Source organism: Papilio machaon, chromosome 6, assembly GCF_912999745.1.
Source record: "Papilio machaon chromosome 6, ilPapMach1.1, whole genome shotgun sequence".
NCBI classification, from domain to species: domain Eukaryota; kingdom Metazoa; phylum Arthropoda; class Insecta; order Lepidoptera; family Papilionidae; genus Papilio; species Papilio machaon.
This window is the reverse complement of record NC_059991.1, coordinates 8816926-8836250: the sequence shown is the minus strand read 5'-3', so window position 1 is coordinate 8836250 and position 19325 is coordinate 8816926. Positions and strand designations below refer to the sequence as shown.

At 32.6% G+C, this 19325-nt stretch overlaps 1 protein-coding gene across 1 annotated transcript; it reads right to left on the bottom strand.

Moving 5' to 3' along the window:
• Positions 1 to 10961: 10961 nt before the first annotated feature.
• Positions 10962 to 15089, bottom strand: LOC106709820 (ionotropic receptor 40a). Its single transcript, XM_045678341.1, has 11 exons — positions 15040 to 15089; positions 14762 to 14921; positions 14416 to 14522; positions 14097 to 14190; positions 13729 to 13887; positions 13169 to 13322; positions 12743 to 12975; positions 12162 to 12321; positions 11676 to 11772; positions 11329 to 11479; positions 10962 to 11060 (listed from the first exon to the last, which is right to left on the bottom strand). Exons 1-11 carry the CDS (start codon positions 15087 to 15089, stop codon positions 10962 to 10964), a joined length of 1464 nt encoding a protein of 487 aa, XP_045534297.1.
• Positions 15090 to 19325: the final 4236 nt, after the last annotated feature.

Below are 19325 nucleotides of genomic sequence, written 5' to 3'. Positions count from 1 at the left end.
ATGTCACAGTCACGATTGAATCATCTAAGTTTAATGAGTATAGAATCGGACTTATTAAAATCGATTGATTTTGATGAACTCATATCTAATTTTGCTGCGAAGAAATCGAGAAAAAAAGTTTTTTAAGCTGTATATAATTACTGTTATTTTAGTGCAAAAATAAATTTTTAAACAAATTTTCTAAATCTTGTTTCTATTTTACCAAGTGTGTGATTTGATATTTTTCTTATTATGTTATAAAATTTGTTGTTGTATATCGAAAATTTTCAGAATTGTGGGGCCCCTGCCTACCTCGGGGCCTCGGGCCAGGGCCCTGCGGGCCCTGCCTTAAAGACGGCACTGTACTCTATACAATAGACAAATATTTACAAAGATACAGTGTTTATTAACAAAGATTTCATTCCGACGAGGGATAAGAAAATGGATTAAATAGAAATATATCTACTTCAAGAACGTTTACTTTAAAAATAACCCATAAGTTTAAAAACAAATGACAGGAGAAAAAATAATTTTAATAATAATTGTATTTGCCTCGAGTATAAATGAATACCAGTAAAGTCAGTCTCAGTTGCAATATGAGATAAAGTTACGTAGTTTTGCTTGCATTTGCTTAACGTAATCTAAGCGTTGATTCATTAGAACGTGATTGCGTACGTGCGCTGGCAGCAGCTCGGGGCGGCACTTTGATAGAAATCTAATTAAACTTGACCCTACGTATCGATACACTCATCAACAATATTTCGATTGCAAGTCGTTTGATCGAGATTGTTAGATTAACTGTATCATAATTGTGGTAATTCCAGTAAACCTGATTGAGTGATAAATGGATTTTAAGATCCGTAGACTCATTGTCTACTGCAAGAGTAGCCCGCTCACCCAGTGCAATACCACGACCACAAATAAGACAGACGTGAAGTGGAGGTATTTGCGCGTGAGTGGTGGTGCTCCGTCAAATTCTAGTCTTTTTCCCCTTCCCGCAATAATCGTGTAATAACTGAATGGGAAGTGATTTTCGCAGGACGTAGAGGTTAGGGAAATATTTTCTCTCTGTAAGTCCCCTCCACTGTTAAGGGTGTTGCATCTGCAATCTTTTCAGTTGTTACAAATGTCTATGGGCATCGATCACTGTGCTATTTAATCTATTTAGGTTTAAATTGCGTAAATTATTTTATATTATTTACTTGTTAATTGAAATATATATAAAGAGTGATTTATATTCAACTTTTCATTGAAACGGCATTATTCCAGTAAATTTACCGTCGGTTCTGAATGATTGGTGGACTTAATTAGATCGACAGAGATTGGTAGAGGGCGCCCGCGTTGCGCCGAGAAATTGATCGCTTTAAAACAGTATCCGATAACGTGTGAGGTGAAAATTTCAATGTAGTTAATAAATCTACGAGAGTATGAAGTATTTTTTCTTTAATACGTGATTAGACTTGGTTTTTACACTGTATATATAAGTAAAAAATCTTAGGAGTAACTGCGTTTTATAATTTTAGAAACTGTGGTCTGAAAATGTCACGTCATACTAAGAAACTGTTAAATGATAGTATATTACTGTGATATCTTTTAGTCTAAACAGCTGAACTGATTTAGACAACTGAGTTATCATTTAATACCTATTCTTACCAAGTGTAGTTATAAGGTTACAGTCAGGCTTATTGAATTAATTTACAACTTTTGATTTTTATTTTCTAAATTTATACATATTTTTAAAATTGAAGTGTCTCTATATAATATGGGGAAAAAAATCTTATTTCGTACACGTGTTGTATTTTTGTTAATGATAACGAAAAAGCAATTTTTTTAAATATTTGTGTTTGTAAGGCCGTGTTGTTACAGGTAATCTATGGAACGACTGGACCGATTTTGACGGGACTTTGACGGGAAGGTAATTGATTCACGCGAGCATATTATAGGTTACTTTTTTAAAAATTGTACGCTGAAGAAGTTGTGGGACAACTCCAGTAGTAAATGAAATAAAATAATGATTTCATATATTCGCAGTGTATAATTTAATTTAGATAGATCGCTCCAATCATTTCAATTAATACAAACTAGAGGTCGTCTGTGTATGTAAGCCGGGACTTCTGAAGAGACACTCGCTCACTAATCTGATTTAACTTCACTTGCCTATCGCTTCACTTGTCGATTCACAAACTTTCAAGAGCGGCCCGCGTTGATTACACTTTGATTAAATGTTGGATTTGGTCTTTAAATGATAATATACTAAGTTACGAACTAATAATTAAGTAATGCCTTTATAAAAATACCGCCAAGAAGTGATGTAATCTTAAGGCATTATTGAGTTGCTTCCTTATATGAGTTTTGAGGTCACAAGCGGAAAGAAATATGGAGAGCAGTAGATACATTTATTTTATTAAAATCATCTGTATTCATGTGTATCCATCTATTTGTATACACCGATAGGGTAAGGCCTAGGAAGAGACAGATTGTGTGAAAGTTGAATTAAGAAGGGAGTGACGACTGAAATGACGAAAGATAGGATCGATGATCGAAGATCTGGAGGTCGAAAACTGGTGTCCCTTCCCCACGTGCGTGGAATAAGTACAACATATTATCTCTATCCATGTATATGAATCTTGACTGTATTATGGTGGGCTTCTACTGCCGAAGCACATATACAAAACTGAATTGCTAACTTTACATTTCTCAATTCAGAATAACACGGATGTAAACATGTTCTATAGTCACTTTAAATTATGTATAATGAACAACCGTGGTTGATACTTGATATTATGATTATCAAGTATCAACCACGGTTGTTCACCATTAGGTCATTTGAAATATTACGTGAATTAAATTACAAGTCAGTTCTGATATTATGAAACATTTAATACTTTATTATAAAAGCCTCTTCGGCAGTTTATCGTTCACTTGATCGTATTAAGCAATTTTCCAGCTGAGCGGTGATTGGTTAGGCTGAGAGGTTTGATGGCTAAATTATGACGTACCTCCATCGTTTTCATATTAACTATAAAAATGATGCTTTTATAAAAAAAATATGATTATGACATTATTTCAGATACAAATACGTACATCAAAAAAATGTGATAAGTAAAAAAAGTAAATATGTATTTAAAAGTATTTTTTTCTTATGTGAAAGATTTTGTATTTTTTTTAATTAAAAATAGAGTGTTTTAATTACGTAAATGATAGCACATTATGTTTTTTACTTGATAAAAATGCATTGTATAAATATGTCGAATTTAGCTAGTGATCGGAAGAGTTTTTTTTATGTGGCTATGGAAATTGAGTTTTTCTACAAAATTAATAAAAATATTTAATTTTATATAAAATACTTTATGTAAAAAGCCAGAATCTGTTTCTGTTTGTGTCAACATAAAAATTAACCTTAACAACGTTTATTAACATATACATTAATATGTACATGATTTTTATTTTATTGAAAACTTTATATTACTTGAAAGAAAACTGGGCAATTAATACCAGTTTTCAGGAAAAAAAACGTCTGTTGCGTTTTTGACACAGAATCGTTATTTCACAAAGTTTTAGATTCCAATTATGAAGTTGAGATCGCCGTATTCGCGCACTTTTTAGTTTCGAACAAAATTTTGTTTCGTATATAATTTTTTTAATATTGCTAATAATTTGAAGTAAGTTATAACTTGGTATTCAGGTTTTTTGTTAGTCTCTCATTATTATAACCCTGCAGGTTAAGGTCAAAAAGCCCCGACCCTAGACAAAGGCGCCCCAGCGAAAGGGTTAAATTTTAAAATTGAAAAAAGATACGAAAAAGGTTGATTAAACTAATCGCAGTAAAATTTAAAAAAACCGGCTTGGTCAATAGCTGGAGTCGTTAAGAGTAAAATTTATAAAAATATTAAACACGTAGTAAAACTTAGTTAACGTTTCATAAAAAATTAACTACCTACTAATTAAAAACGAAATCTGTAAATATCAAATAATGAAAGTAAAAAACATTTTATGTGTTGACTCATGTTGCATACTTGTATAATATAGGTACATAAATATGTAGGTGATTTGGATAAAGTCTGACTCCGCTACAAATCCAATTAAACTTGACCCTCGCTTCGTCTCTATCAATACTGATGAAGGAACTTTACTCTGTAAATACAGATTATGTTCATTTTAAATATATAACTGTTGCTTGAGACTTCATCGGCATTTAATAAAAAAAAACTGATTGGCTTCGTTATTGTGTATGTATATGTGTATGCTGGTGTAATTTATATTTGTTAAATGCCGTAAGTTTGTGTATTTGTAATTTTGTGCACATAATATTGTACATCTGACTATCAGTGCCCACGATACAGGCATTGCCTTGTGTGGGCATCACCAAATAACACAGAATAACCATAAATAGTAACTTAAAATGAAGTTTAATTATTCACTTATGTGAAATTTTAACTTAGTAATTATGTGAAAAGCTATAACAAATCTATATGTATATAACGGATACGTTATTCTACGTTGTCCAGTATTCATTTCAGTGCCAAATTTTATCCAGATCCGTTTAGTAATTTTAAAGGTAAAAAAATACAGAAGTTTGATGAAATTTGTATCTGACAGCAATAAGTACGATGAGAATTTTACCTTTTTATCATTAAAAAATATCTTTAGACGTATAATTTATAAACTTCTAATCTTTCTCAGAAGATTTTCTTTTATCTGACAAGATCACTTACTGATGAAATTGTAATTTATTTGAACGTTTTCAGCTCTAATTAAATTTATAAGGAAATTTGATATTATACAAAAAATATACCTAACTAGCTTTTACCCGCGACTCCGTCCGCGCGGAATTAAAAAATAGAAAACGGGGTAAAAATTATCCTATGTCCGTTTCCTGGTTCTAAGCTACCTGTTCACCAATTTTCAGTCAAATCGATTCAGCCGTTCTTGAGTTATAAATAGTGTAACTAACACGACTTTCTTTTATATATATAGACTAGCTTTTACCCGCGACTCCGTCCGCGCGGAATAAAAAATAGAAAACGGGGTAAAAAATATCCTATGTCCGTTTCCTGGTTCTAAGCTACCTGCCCACCAATTTTCAGTGAAATCGATTCAGCCGTTCTTGAGTTATAAATAGTGTAACTAACAAGACTTTCTTTTATATATATAAAGATTAGTTTTTCATTTAATACACAAAATTAGAAAGTAGATAGTTTAAAGTTGTGAAATTTTTTTTAATAAATATTATAAATATTTAACTAATTAAATTAAGATTTATAGGATTAGAAAGTTCTTAAGATATCATGCTTGAAGTTTTAATTTAAAAAATGTTTAATTTTACAGACATGATACAAAGAAAGGGCGTTGTAGTCGAATATTGAAATAGGAATCGTACATATAGCTTGATCAATGTCACTAATATGTCAAAGGCTTGCTGATGGATCAGTACATGTTCAATCTGCTTCTATCACGGGTTACAGAGTACATGATAAAAGTAAGAAAAAAATAATAGTAGTATATTATAAAGAGAAAGTAATATTTATTCATTTATTCAACAGAAACAAGAAAATAGCCTCAATTTAAATTTATACCCAAAAATGCACAGTTAACTCTCCCGCATCCTTGAAAACGTTGTCGGCTCAATAGTAAGAAGTCTAATTGATAATAATAGTCCGTATAATGAGTTCACAATTTTAATTTTCAACAATTTTTTTTCATCCGTTTTATCAATTATAGGAACAGATAAAAGTCTTGCAAAAAATATTAACAGTGTTTCTTTTTTATTCACATATGTCGCTATCGGCCAATCCCTTTATAAAATAACTAGTTTTTACCAAATTTCAGCGAGATCACTTTAGGTGTTCTGCTCACTAGATAAAGAGCATTCGCTCCGAAGCGATTGTATAACGGATTTAAAAAATGTATGGAACTGTCCCGTGACAATAACGTTATCATGAATGCGAATGTTTAGATGGATGGATGGAAATATGGATGTTTGTTTGGAAGTATCTCCGAAACGGGTTAACGTATCTTGTTGAAATTTGGCACAGATGTAGAACATAGTCTGGAAGAACACATAGACTACACGTTACGTTTGTTTTTAATTCTGCGCGGACAGAGTCGCGAGCGACAGCTAGTTTATCATAAGTTATTGTTGGATCTATACATATTTGAAATTCGTTATGGAATCACTTCGGAGCGAATACACTTTATCTAATAAGAAACATCCATCCCTCCTTAGGTACATGTAAACTTTTTCAATTACAATATTAGTACTATTATATTTTAAATTACCAAAAAAGCAGATGCTGCAATTTAATCTTCTGTGTAAGCAGTTCTCTGAGTATAGCTGGACAGTTTTCTTTAATCACAATCTAAAACACGTAGAGCAATAAAGCCAGCGGGACTAATGTGGCAAAACCACATCGAAGCAAAGTGAAAGCACGTACCAGCTACATACGAGACGTCTCAGATCAGAGCAGACGCAATAACTTTTATGCTGCTGTACTATTAATTGTTTTTTGCACTCTTTAAATGTATGTTTTTGATTATAAATAAAAAAAAAGTTCAAAGTTATTATCTTTTTTACTCTCTTCTTAGTTGAGCAATGTAATGACATCAATGTGTTTTACCCTAACGAAACCCACGGAAATTAGAAATAATAGAAGTATTTTACTCATACAATTCCCAAAAAGCCAACATACAATCTATCTTTTTTAAAGCGATACGTCTTGTGCTAGAATAAACTATGTTATACTAGATGTCGTCCGAGACTCCGTCCGCGCGGATTTAAAAAAGAAACTTAATAAGTAGCCTATGTATATATATTCTTCCAGACTAAGTTCTGTATCTATGCCAAATTTCATCGAGATCCGTTAAGCCGTTCTGGAGATACATTCTAACAAACATCCATCTATATATTAGTATGATTAAGAGAATTAAAGATACTACACTATTCAAATATTTCGTTATAAAACGATTGGTATAAGAGTTATTGGTTTAATAAAAAAATATCACACATTTGCTCAAAATATCTAAACTATAAAGCTATATAAATAACAAACCGATGTTATCGATCATTGGTAAAGTAAAGGCTGCCGAAGGACACCATTCAGTCGCTAATAGGATTAAGGGACAAAAGACATAAATTATTTACTTTAGCACCGGAAACCATCCTATAAATCCTCACCTGGGGGATTTATACGTCCGAGAAAATAACTACGTTGTTTACACTCAACTTCACACGTCGACTTCCGCTAGCTGAAACAAATGTAAAACTTACAAAATTACTACCATCTTACTAATATTATAAATGCGAATGTTTGAATGTTTTTATGATGTTTGTTTGAATTTATCTCCGTAACGTCTAAACGAATCTGGATGAAATTTGGCACAGATGTAGAACATAGTCCAGAAGAACACTTAGGCTACTTATTAAGTTTTTTAAAATTTCGCGTTAACGGAGTCGCGGGCGATTGCTAGTTTTATTATAAATAATTAGCTGACGCCCGCGAATCCGTCAAATCAAAGAATTAAATTTCAGCGACATTCATATAGCTTTTTTGGAGATATCTTCTTACAAACATCCATCCATCCATACATCCAGGCATACATATACATTAATTATAACATAAAAATTAATTAACATAGGTACACATTAAAAAAAAATGATAGCGAATAGGTGCGTAGATCATCACGTCAACGTTGCCTGAAAAACAGATATTTATAGGTTCCAATTTTTTTAATAAATCGCCACGTTAATTATAACCTAAATTCCAAAATATGAGCTTCAGAATATAATCACATTCCACGTTACTGTAACATGTAAATATGTTTACGCGCTTTGAAATACGTATTACATAGATCTGAATAACAAGGTCTAGTTTGAAACGTATATGTTTCAAATGCTACTATTAAAATGTACAAAGTATAAGATGATAGCGTTTATCCATAGAACAAGAATTTAAGAATTTACATTTTAAAATAATAAGAAAGGTATTACAGTTTTTTAATATTAATAAGAAAGAGAAGTGTAATCTTTGTTCAACATCGTCGGAACTGGTCGCGGCATTAGCATCGGTTTGGGACGTCTGCGAGGCCAGGTCCACCTCCAAACTCCACCATCATCATCATAGTTGAAGTTTCCTTCAATCCCGGGGAGTATGTTGCGGCCTCGGGGTTGCATACAGCCCTTTTGCTTCAGCCTTCATATTTTTCTTTTATTTGACATATTTAGTTTTGACGTTTTGTTTTACATTTTTATCTTGTGTCTTTTTATATTAAATTTTTTGTATTCATTGTAAAATTATTAGTGCTTATTTATTCAGTCCGTTTCTATCACATTAGACCTTAAACAAGACTAGCTAACGAGTAGAAAAGTGGATAAATGTTTTATTATTACAATTTAATTAACTTGATTATTTATTATTTCAGCGTCGAAGGTTTGGACCAATCTTCCAGCACCGCTGAACAAATTATATGACATTAAGGTTTCGTAATGAAGTATAGATGATTTCTACTGGAGGTACAAATTAACCAATAATACAAAAAAAAAACACTTTTGTACTATAGTTATTTAAAAATTGTTTTTTTTTTGGTAAAAGTTTATTGTATTGTATTCTAATTCTTTACTATGTTCGTATGTTTTACAAGTCGTTTTCGCTTATGCATTAGAACAACCCATAATGTAAGAGACTCGGTCGTACCTCGGTAACCGTAATGTTGAATTTCTGAGACTTTGTTTCGTCCCCCTGGGACATGTTTCTGCGTAATACATTACGGAATACTGATCAATAGAGTTTCCAGTTTTAAAGTTCATTGTTTAATGAAAATGTGTTAATTCAAAGCGGTGATATTATTTTAGGTATTTTATTTATTTCATGCAATGATTTTAATATTTTGATGTTACATTTATTGTTTTATAGAATATTTTTATAGCCTATCTTACTAATATTATAAATACGAATATTGGGATGGATAGATGGACTTTTGTTTGCAGATATCTCCAGAACGGCTGAATCTGAAAGAAACATAGGCTACTAATTAAGCTTTTTTGGAACGGATAAACAGATAAAAACAATTCACCTTAAAACAAAGTACGTGTAAAAAAGCAAAGGCGATGGTTAAAGGAGAGTGTAGTGGGAAAGGTCTCAGGCCGTATCTAAATAAAGGTTCTCAATCGACAAAAGCTTTTAAGAGATGAGATACTGTCGCCGCATTGCAACTTGAAGGTGTTTTAAATCGAATAAGGCTATTGTTTGATTTAGTTAATCGATTCTGTAAGTAACAAAGGATACAGAAAGATAATTGAGGATTAGGAATTAACATCAAAAAATTGGTATAAGATACCTTGGCGACCTTAAACTTCGCGCATGTCACTGCGCAGAACACAATTACGAGTACAGAAGTCGCGGGGCGTAGCGAGATGCGGAGGGAGGGCACTGATAAAATTGAACCGCCAATATATTGGAAAAGACACCACACAACAATTTATCACTTATCCTTTGATATATGGATTATGAGAGGATGATATATACATCAACATTATGAGTTATTTGTTAATAGGATTATGCACTAAAATATCAATTAGAGGTTTCATTTTTCAGGCAATATAATATAAAGATAAGATAAAATTAAGCTAAATTCAACCCAATTTAAGTGAAAACTAATTTAAAGTTACATATTAAAATTAGTTTATTTTAATTATTATTTTCTATTTGTGCTTAAATTCATTTACTACTAATATAAAACTATTCTTAGTCGCTATTCCGACGTATATATGTATTTGTATCATAAATCATATAATTCTCGGAAATCATGATCCATGTTCGCCGTAGCTTAAAGTAGACAGCTAACATGACAAAGCTTTTGAAGTAGTGGCCATGTCGTGTCGCCTCTCTCTAAGAAAAATTAAACGCAAAAAATTCTTAGAAACTGTGAGTAAGAGATGACTGGGCTCGTGGCGGGGTAGACAACAGTCTGTTTTTTAAATAGGTCATATAAGTACACATTTTGTAGATATATCTAATATATAAAATTCTCGTGTCACAGTTTTCGTCATCGTACTCCTCCGAAACGGCTTGACCGATTCTCATGAAATTTTTTGAGCATATTCAGTAGGTCTGAGAATCGGCCAACATCTATTTTTTTTTTTTACTTACTTTTACTTGCGCGCGGACGGAGTCGCGGGCGACAGTTAGTAAACAATACATATTAAAGTTACTACGCTAGAGGGCGCCAACGCTTCTAATGGTAATCTTACAAATACACTGTTAGTTTCGTTATCGCTGGTAGTGGCCTTTAAATTTTAAAAATGATAAAAACATAATATTCTTAAAAGTAACAAGAACAAGTTTAGCAAACTTAATAAATTACTTTTGTTTCGTTTCATGTGACATGTTTGAAATGCGGATTAAATTACTCTATTAAAAGCGCTCTTTGTTGTAAACGTTTCGCTTCCAAACTTAGTCGACAAACGCCACAAATTCTATTTGACGGTATCACAAAAGATTTCAACAATATACAAGTTATAAGCCGCCGTGACAAGGTCTAACTTTCTTAGAGCACAATAGTTCTACTTTAAGCAAACATTTTATTGTCTTCCCTTTGACGATTTGTTATTTATTTAAATGTATGGCTTTCGTACATTAGACATAATAATGTTACAAGACAAAATTTACTATAATTTATATGCATATCTTATTAATTACTGTGTTCATGAAACACTTAATACTCAGACCCAAAAGCTTTATCGATGTAATAGTACATGCCTCTCAGAAGTTTTCTGAATCCTCGTCTCAAACAAATAACACATTTTTTTACTGTATTCTGACGTGACAGTTGTTTTGTAGAAATTTTTAAAACTGCATTACGTTTTCGGCGACAAACACGAACCTCGATGATTAATGTTATTGCTGCAAATGAAAAAAAAAAACAAAATTCAATTGCGTAGATTAATTAGTTTAAATCAATTACACGTGTTAAGAAACTATACAGTACTAACCAGCTAAAAGATATCCAATACCTAAAAGACAAAACGCGCCGCGAAGCATTTTTAGGGACACTGGTTCTAGACCAATTGTAGACTCTGATTGCACCTGATAAAGGAAAATAAGAATAAATATCAATTACCGTTATGAAATTTATTTCTCTTCCGTACTCTTTTTCAGCCGTCTTATTTGAAATCTCTCTCTTCTTTTGCTTATCCTCTTCTGCGCATACGATTCATATTTTCTTCGGTCTTTCTACCTCTATCATAGAAGTCACGGATACACAACAGGTTGCTGTAATAGGACTAGTAACTCTTCGTTCTCATATAGAGAAAGGATTTTGGTTATCTTGGTTTAATAATCTAGTTAACTTTACCTGAGAGTTAGCAACAGAGTCACCGGTTGCATCCGCATTTTCCTTGTCGCTTTCAGTTACCGGCTCAGATCTCCTCGATTGTTCGGGAAGGTTCTTGTATTCGTCTTTTGTGACTTTTGCCAGAATTCCTGCTTCGAATAGATTCATGATCCTATGAGACGTTTGAATTAAAGATTTTACTAGGTCCTTTTTAGTTTTAAGTTTAATGACTTGTCCATTAAAATATATTGTTTCTACTTTAAGTGTACGCACTTAAATATATTTATTTATGTTTTTTAAATTCTGAAACTTAGCACATAACTTATAGGTGAATTAAATTAAGAAATATTTGCAACGATATAACTTACACATCATTAAAAGTTTCGAGGTAAGGACAACCGATTTGCAGTGCGATAGCTGAATATCTAGTGTATAACTTTTCACTTAAGTGAAAATTATGAGATCCTGGAATAAAATATTATTCTAAATAAAAATAAAAAAATATTTTCAAATTCTGGCACAGTACAGTCTATTTTTTATATCAAAAAAGTGGTAAACGAGCCAACGGCCACCTGGATTCGCCGAAAAAGCGAGGCGACCGTTGCCCATAGACATCCGCAAATGCTGATGCTTTGCCTACCTGTAATCAATGGAGAAGTTGAACAGAAAGAGGATATTTCTCCTTCCTATGCGAACCCTGTTTCGCCATATTCACTTCCTAATAAGAAAAGAGTGGGAAGGGAAAGAGGACTAAAACTAGGCCTCCGGCACCACACTGCGTGGTCATGGTATTTCACTGATCGAGCCGGCCCATTCATGTACTTCTCAATTTGTATTTCTCAAGTAAGCATTACCAAAACGTTCTGTGTCGTAATACAAAGTCTCTCTTCCCCCAAGCACGGCAATTCTTTTGTAAGCGAGCACCAGCCTCACTCCAACTTCCACGTTGCGGACACGTTGTAGTTTTTGTCGTCGCATCAGTTTCGCAAGTCGTCCGTACACCCCAGTACCATTCTAAAACAGACAACGATAAATTCCTGCGCCAAATGATAAATTATTTAATTGACATGTAATTACGTAATGAGAAAGAAATGTCATTATGTATTTTATTTCTTTTAGTCTTCTGTTTTTCATCTGCTTAACACACTTATGAGATATATATATCTTTAAACTTTAAACCACTTTACTTTTAAGCCACGAAGCTTTGGCTAACATAATGTTCGTAAGAACGATTACCACGATAAGTATGTTTGAAATCCCTATATTTCGGCACAGTTACATCCCCCATGATGACGGACTGGCTAGTGTTATGCGGTAGTGTGAAAAAAACGTTAAAGGTAGCCATATCGGCTTACTTTTTTTTTTAGGGAAAGGTAAAGGTAAAGTGCCGAAATATCGAGAGCTTAAACATGCTTATCCTGGTAAGAATTTTTACCTCTAGAATAGTGAGAGAAGAACTATGTCTTTCCACCACTAACTCATACTTTCGATCTCTCATTGCTTCTTCTAAAGCTTCAAGTGTGCCAATAGGTTGTTCTCTAGCTGGTCGGGCGAGTAAACTGGTAAGATTTGCCGAGTACATGTCTCCAATCACGTATGTTGCACCGAGTGAAATTAAAACTGATACTAAGCGAGCTTTATGAGTACTGGAAGGTTCTTTACTTGAAGCTGTAAAAGGGACAAAGAGTAAATTGGTTTTAAAAATTCATTTACTTGTCAATTTGAATCTTTGTGCCTTTACGTCTTATTGTTGTTTAAGTCAAAATCTTGTTTTTACACAACAGGTCAAAAATACACAATTTATTCTTTGACTTCTGTTAAATTGATATTTGGTTTTTATTAAAATTTATTATATACTTACATTGACGTAAAAACAGTGTGGTAGTGAACCAGCAACAGTCGTTGAACAGGTTCAATTGGTTCTGACGACGACGTTGCCAGAACGATGGCGCTGCAATCACAATCCACAACGCTGGACCGGTTATCAGTAATGTAGCGAAGACTAAAGGCCATACCTTGGGATTATAATGGAATCAATTATTTCATAATTATTGCAACAATACCACACAACACTTTTGTTGAAAAATTATCTTCTAAAATTAAGTTCGATGAAAGGTATTGCGGATGCGTACGAGCAGTAGTGGCATTGCTATTTCGGCGAATCCACTTAATAGTATTTAAAAAAGTACCATATTCGCTTCTGTATAAACAAACGAGGTTTAAACGAGGTAGTTAGGCTAAGCGCCATCTGCGCCCGGCCTCCTCAAGTTCGGTGAAACTGTAAATGCCTCCTCAAGGCAAACAGTGACTACTCAGTCACAAAAAATAAATCTGTATAAAAAAGAACCCACAGTAATGACGTTCTATTTCCAGAATCTGTATAAAAATGTTATCTACGATACAAGTTAACACAACGCTTACTTCCCATCTGAAAGGCCTTATTATTGCAAGAGTTTCACTCAGCTTGGCTGGGGCGTGCGTCAAGAAAGCACCAGAGTCTGCTAAAGTTACAAATGAAAATTCTACAGCTTGAAGTCGCTCCCATGTTATTGTCACATCGCCAATGAAAAAGTCTGCTTTCTAAATAGTAAAAGAAGTTACATAGAGTACAAAATAAATTAATGATATTGTCTTAAAGATTTAAAATTTATAAATTGAAATGTTTTAAAATGTTTTGTTTTAAACTATGGAGTAAAGAATTTAACTGTCTGACCAGTCTTTATTGCTCGTCACAGTACTACTGAAAATCAATCATGCTTCGCTTTATTTGTAAAATTAAAAACACTTACTCGTTTCCAAATTAATCCAAGCGTTCCTTTAAATGTTCCATTAACCGAAATGCTTGACCCCTGACTTCTTTCAGGTGGATCATAATATTTGTATCTGTTTTTAGGAACAAAGCAATTTCGTAGTTTAAAATGTTAGTTTTAGTAAATAACTACCTGTCCGCGACTTTAAAAAAATATAAGTCTTCCAGACTATGTTCTACAACCGTGCCAAATTTCATTAAGATCCGTTGAGCCGTTCTGGAGATACATTCAAACAAACATCCATCCATCTAAACATTAGTATTTATAATATTAATAAGATTAATTTTATTTTAATTACCTGAAATTTAACCTCTTCGATATTAAGGCCAACAATTTGTCATCTCGGCCTCCAGTTACTTCGACTGTTGAATTGTTGTTGTATTTTACAAAGTGCCACGGAGGAGCCTAAAAACAAAAGGCGCCGTTATTATTATAGATTTTAAATTATTTTTAATAACAATAAATAACAAACTTAATATGTTTTGGTGGACATTAAGGTTGATGATTAAGAAATGATTGATGGCTAAAAAAAGATAATCTTGAATGTAGAAGGCGAAAACTTGTAGCTTAAATTACACATTGAGTGGTGATACAAGTTCAGGGACTGGGAAATTTTAAAGTAAAAACATAAAAAAAAAACATACATGTAACACGGGTACATTGAAGACACGTCCTTGAAAGTTCTTGTAGACTGCATTAGCCGGGGGTAGTAGTGGCAACCTGTAAACTTTGCCTGCCCACCAGTTAACTAAGCCGAGGTGGTTCAATCGATGTGGAGTTGCCTGGTTATAGTATATTCTGAACCTGGGAAAAATTCATAAACTTCTATACAACCGTCTTGTAAACTGATCCTTTTGTACTTTCCTCTCATTATATTAGTACCGGTTTGTTTTAAAAAATATGTTTTATAAATGAGGCTTACACGCTTTCTCTGGGATTTGTTATAACGGCCACTCTCATTGCTTCTTTCATAGCGCCACGAAATCTCAAACTGATCTCACCGACAGGCCAATAAAATATGTAGAGAATTGATCTATGGATAAAGTTTTTTGTTGTAAACTGTGAAAGAAGGATTAATTTGAGTTACTGAATACTAGCTATAGCCCGCGACTCCGTCCGCGCGGGGACTTCCTGGCCTGACGAATTCTATTTCGTACATTGAAAATTGTAGTGGTATAGACATTCCATATAATTTGTTGTAGCATTGGTTACGAGGAGATTATAAAAGATTAGCTTTCGCTTGCGAATCCGTCCACGCGGAATAAATAAAACCTAATAAGTAGCCTATGTGTTCTTCCAGACTATGTTATACATCTATATAAAATTTCAGCAAGATCCATTCAGCTGTTCTGGAGATACCTTCTAACAAAAATCCATCCATACATCCAAACATTCACATTTATAATATTGTCTTGTGAGAATGTCGGACTTTGACACCACAAATGTAAAGTTGAATTACCTCTATAAGTAAATTTTCGCATTCAGTCGGTTGACAAAATATGAGGCTCGTTCTTTCAGATCTTGCGTCTAAATCTTTCTTCAGAAATTTGAGAAACTAGAAGTAATAGATTAGTAAATTTGATTTCTCTTACTGTTTGTAACACGTTAATTGCATTTATTTTTAAGATATTCCCATATAGGGTTGGTGACAAGCAGGCGGCTGGCCGAAAAATAAAGCCAAAACTTTAAGATTTATAAAACCTTGTACGCCAACCCCACGTGAATAGGATAAGGCCAGGGGAAGTTGACATACAAGAGTTGGTAGTGTGTCATTACACATTTACACTATAATAAGAATTATGTCATACTTTAATTTTAAAAATAATATCGTTCATAAATTATTACTTACAGACGCTTTATTTTCATCTGTATTAAGATCCATGTTAACTATTTGTATGTTATTGTCGTTTAGACGGCCAATTAGTTCCAACATGTCACAAGATCTGTTTGGTACATAGAACATTAATTTTAGTAATTAAATAGATTTTGTTTAAATCTAAAGAAATTCTTTGATATTCTTCTTTGGTACTGTTAAATGCAAATTTAGTTTTCGAACCTTAATGTATTTTGACGATTTTTTTTATTATTTAGATAAAAATTACCTGATGTTAGTTGAATTTCCTCTAACTATAGTCAAACAATTAGCAGGAATGCCCTCGGCAATGTTTACCATTGCAAGGGAAAAATCTTTAGGAAGTTTCGTCAAAGTTTCCGGTGCTATAACATCAATAATTTTTAAAAAACCAGAACAAAAAGACAGACAAGCGAATAAAATTAAAATGATGGTGTTCATATTTTAAGTATTAAAGGAAATAATTTTCAATAGTGGTATTCGACTAAATATCAATAACACAACTGGAAGATTAAAAATATATTCCCACAGTAATTCAAATGTTTCAATACCATTCGATGTCATAGATTATGTTGAAAACAGATGAGACTTAAATGATTAATTATTTTTGTGCTTTATTTCTTTCTGCAAAAATATATCTTCTAGTAATGTCTATGGATCGAGGAACTCATGTATTTTATAATATACATTGTTGTCATATTATCTTAGTTCTTGGTGCACATCTAAAGCTAGTAATAACATTAACATTTTTTCTATTTAATTTGTATTTTTTTCTCGTGGTATCGTTTAATTCTTGTTCCAGATATAAACAACTAGCTGTCACCCGCGACTCCGTCGTAGCCGTTCCTCCAGACTCTGCTCTACATCTATGCCAAATTTCATTGAGATACGTTGAGTCGTTCTTTAGATACCTTCAAACAAACATCTATCCAAACATTCGCATTTATAATTTTGATAAGATTAGTAAGATTTGCGATGGTTAACGACTACTGTGGTAGTTTAATCTATGACCCATTACAATGTCCATCAAAATGAATCGGACAGGTGTTTTAATATTGTAAGAGAATATGATCTGGCATTTATCATTGAAAAGGTTAGGGTATGACGGACATAATTCATAATTTGATATTATTTATTTCACAATTAAAATGTAATTTATACGTATAATAATTTACTGTGCCATAGCATTTTTATAGAGTGGAGTTATAGTAGTGTTAACGCCTCTGCGATTCCTCTGGTATTGCAGATGTCTATGGGCGTCTATGAACACCTTGGTGTTCCCGCTACTCGTTTGCCCCCTTCTCTTATAAAAAAAGTGTTTTTATAACAGAAAGGCGACTGCGGTTATCGAGAGAAACAGCTGGAATCACGCAGGAAGAACTAGTTTACATATGGTACCGATAGTCTATGTAACGAATGGATCATTTGTAGCTCAAGAGTTAAGCACTTTACTTAAAATTTGCAGGTTCTGAGTTCGAATGCTGTCACCCTTAACTTAGAGTAGGCGCCGAACCCTAAAGTGGGGACGTATAGTGAGCTGATTGATGATCGACAGACTAAACAGTTTGACTAGGCATTATACAAAATATATGCTAATTAGCAAAAGGTTCGTTCTTGTTATAGCAATTCAATATGAATCGTACATCACCGTAAAAAAAATTGTTTGTTAATTATTAATTAATTCAGTAAAAGGTTACTTAGTTAATAATAAAACTAATCTTTGATAAGTCCTAATTCATGATTAAAAAGATAAAATATTATAACACAAAGAACATACGCTCTTATGTAAACAAATAACTTGGATTAACAAGGTAATAATTGTGTCTAATGAATTTAACCGAATTCGATGAGCGCTTTAATTACGTCCCTAACGAGACAGCCATTATTATGACGTCCATTATCCGACAAAATTAACAGATCATTAGCGAAATTATTCTGTCATCAAGAGCCGAAAGACGCATGCTATTCCCGTTTTAAGTGCTCTGTTATACTGAATGGCTTTCATTTTATCAAATAATATTTTCACTGGTATACCTAATGCTAATTGTCATGTTATCATTGTAACCAGAGAAATTTTAAGAACATAAAATGAATATAAAGACGGGAACCGGGAATCGAGAACTAAACTTAATCGCGGGTTCTATCTCAATAATGATTCTATCTCAGTACTAGTTCTATCTCAGTACTGGTTCTATCTCAGTTGTCATATTTGACACGCTGACTCTAGACACTCTAAATATGTTATTTAACATATTACAAAATTCTTATAATCTTCCTCTGTTTTTAAATAGTGTTATAAAATTAAAATTAAATAAATGTTATATGTATTACACTCATACAAACCAAATGTAGGAATTATTATAGGATATTTATTCTATCCAAATAATATATATCAGATCTCACAACATTTTAAGTTACTATCATAATAGAGCATTGTAGGAACACGTGCTTTTTCGTGTGTACACATGTTTGAGGGAAAGTAGGCCTTATGTCCTCTTCATAAGCGCATAATATATTTGAACATCTTTGATTATAACTGATTGCGATTAAAAATAAAAAAACATTAATAATCAGAATAGTAACAGACGTATTTGTCGTTATAAAACAAGAAATTTTTCATTTAAAATAATTACTAAAGAATTAAAAAATACAAGATGACTGACAGATACAAAAACCCTAGTAAAATAAGGATGTTAATAAATATTGTTGATTGTTTAATTTTATTTATTACAATACGCTCATAAAGTATGAATTGCTAAATAAAAAATATAAGAATGATTTCACTAAAAAATTTAAAACATTGTGCCTAGTAAAAGTTCAAAAACGTTGCATTGTATGAAGCTTTAAAATTTCTAGAAAATTAACACGCAACTGGCCCGCTGTAACGGACTTTGTTAATCTTTTTTTATATCTGCCAGCTACAGTACTTTCCGTGCAAACAAGCGTTTTACGGAGATCTGATTTTACTTTGAATTAAGGAAACTAAAATTTTACATTTAATTGCATTTGAAAAGTACGATCTTAATTTATTTGAAAGATTAATTTTATTAGCGTATTTTATGAAATCGTTCATTAACATATTGAACATAAAGAAAGTCACAATGAAAAAAGAATCTGGTTTTGATCGTACATAGTTTTTCTAGATATCTCTTTCTTTGTAATCTATATATATAAAAGAAAGTTGTGTTAGTTACACTATTTATAACTCAAGAACGGCTGAATCGATTTGACTGAAAATTGGTGGGCAGGTAGCTTAGAACCAGGAAACGGACATAGGATAATTTTTACCCCGTTTTCTTTTTTTTTATTCCGCGCGGACGGAGTCGCGGGTAAAAACTAGTTATAAATAATAACGA

Excerpts from the sequence above, each read along its gene's own strand:
- LOC106709820 (XM_045678341.1), bottom strand. The coding sequence starts at position 15,089 with ATGAAAGAAGCAATGAGAGTGGCCGTTATAACAAATCCCAGAGAAAGC. Across the intron at positions 13,888-14,096 it reads TTGGATTAATTTGGAAACGA|AAAGCAGACTTTTTCATTGG; the intron begins GTAAGTGTTTTT and ends TTTACTATTTAG. Across the intron at positions 11,061-11,328 it reads ACTCTGTTGCTAACTCTCAG|GTGCAATCAGAGTCTACAAT; the intron begins GTAAAGTTAACT and ends TTCCTTTATCAG.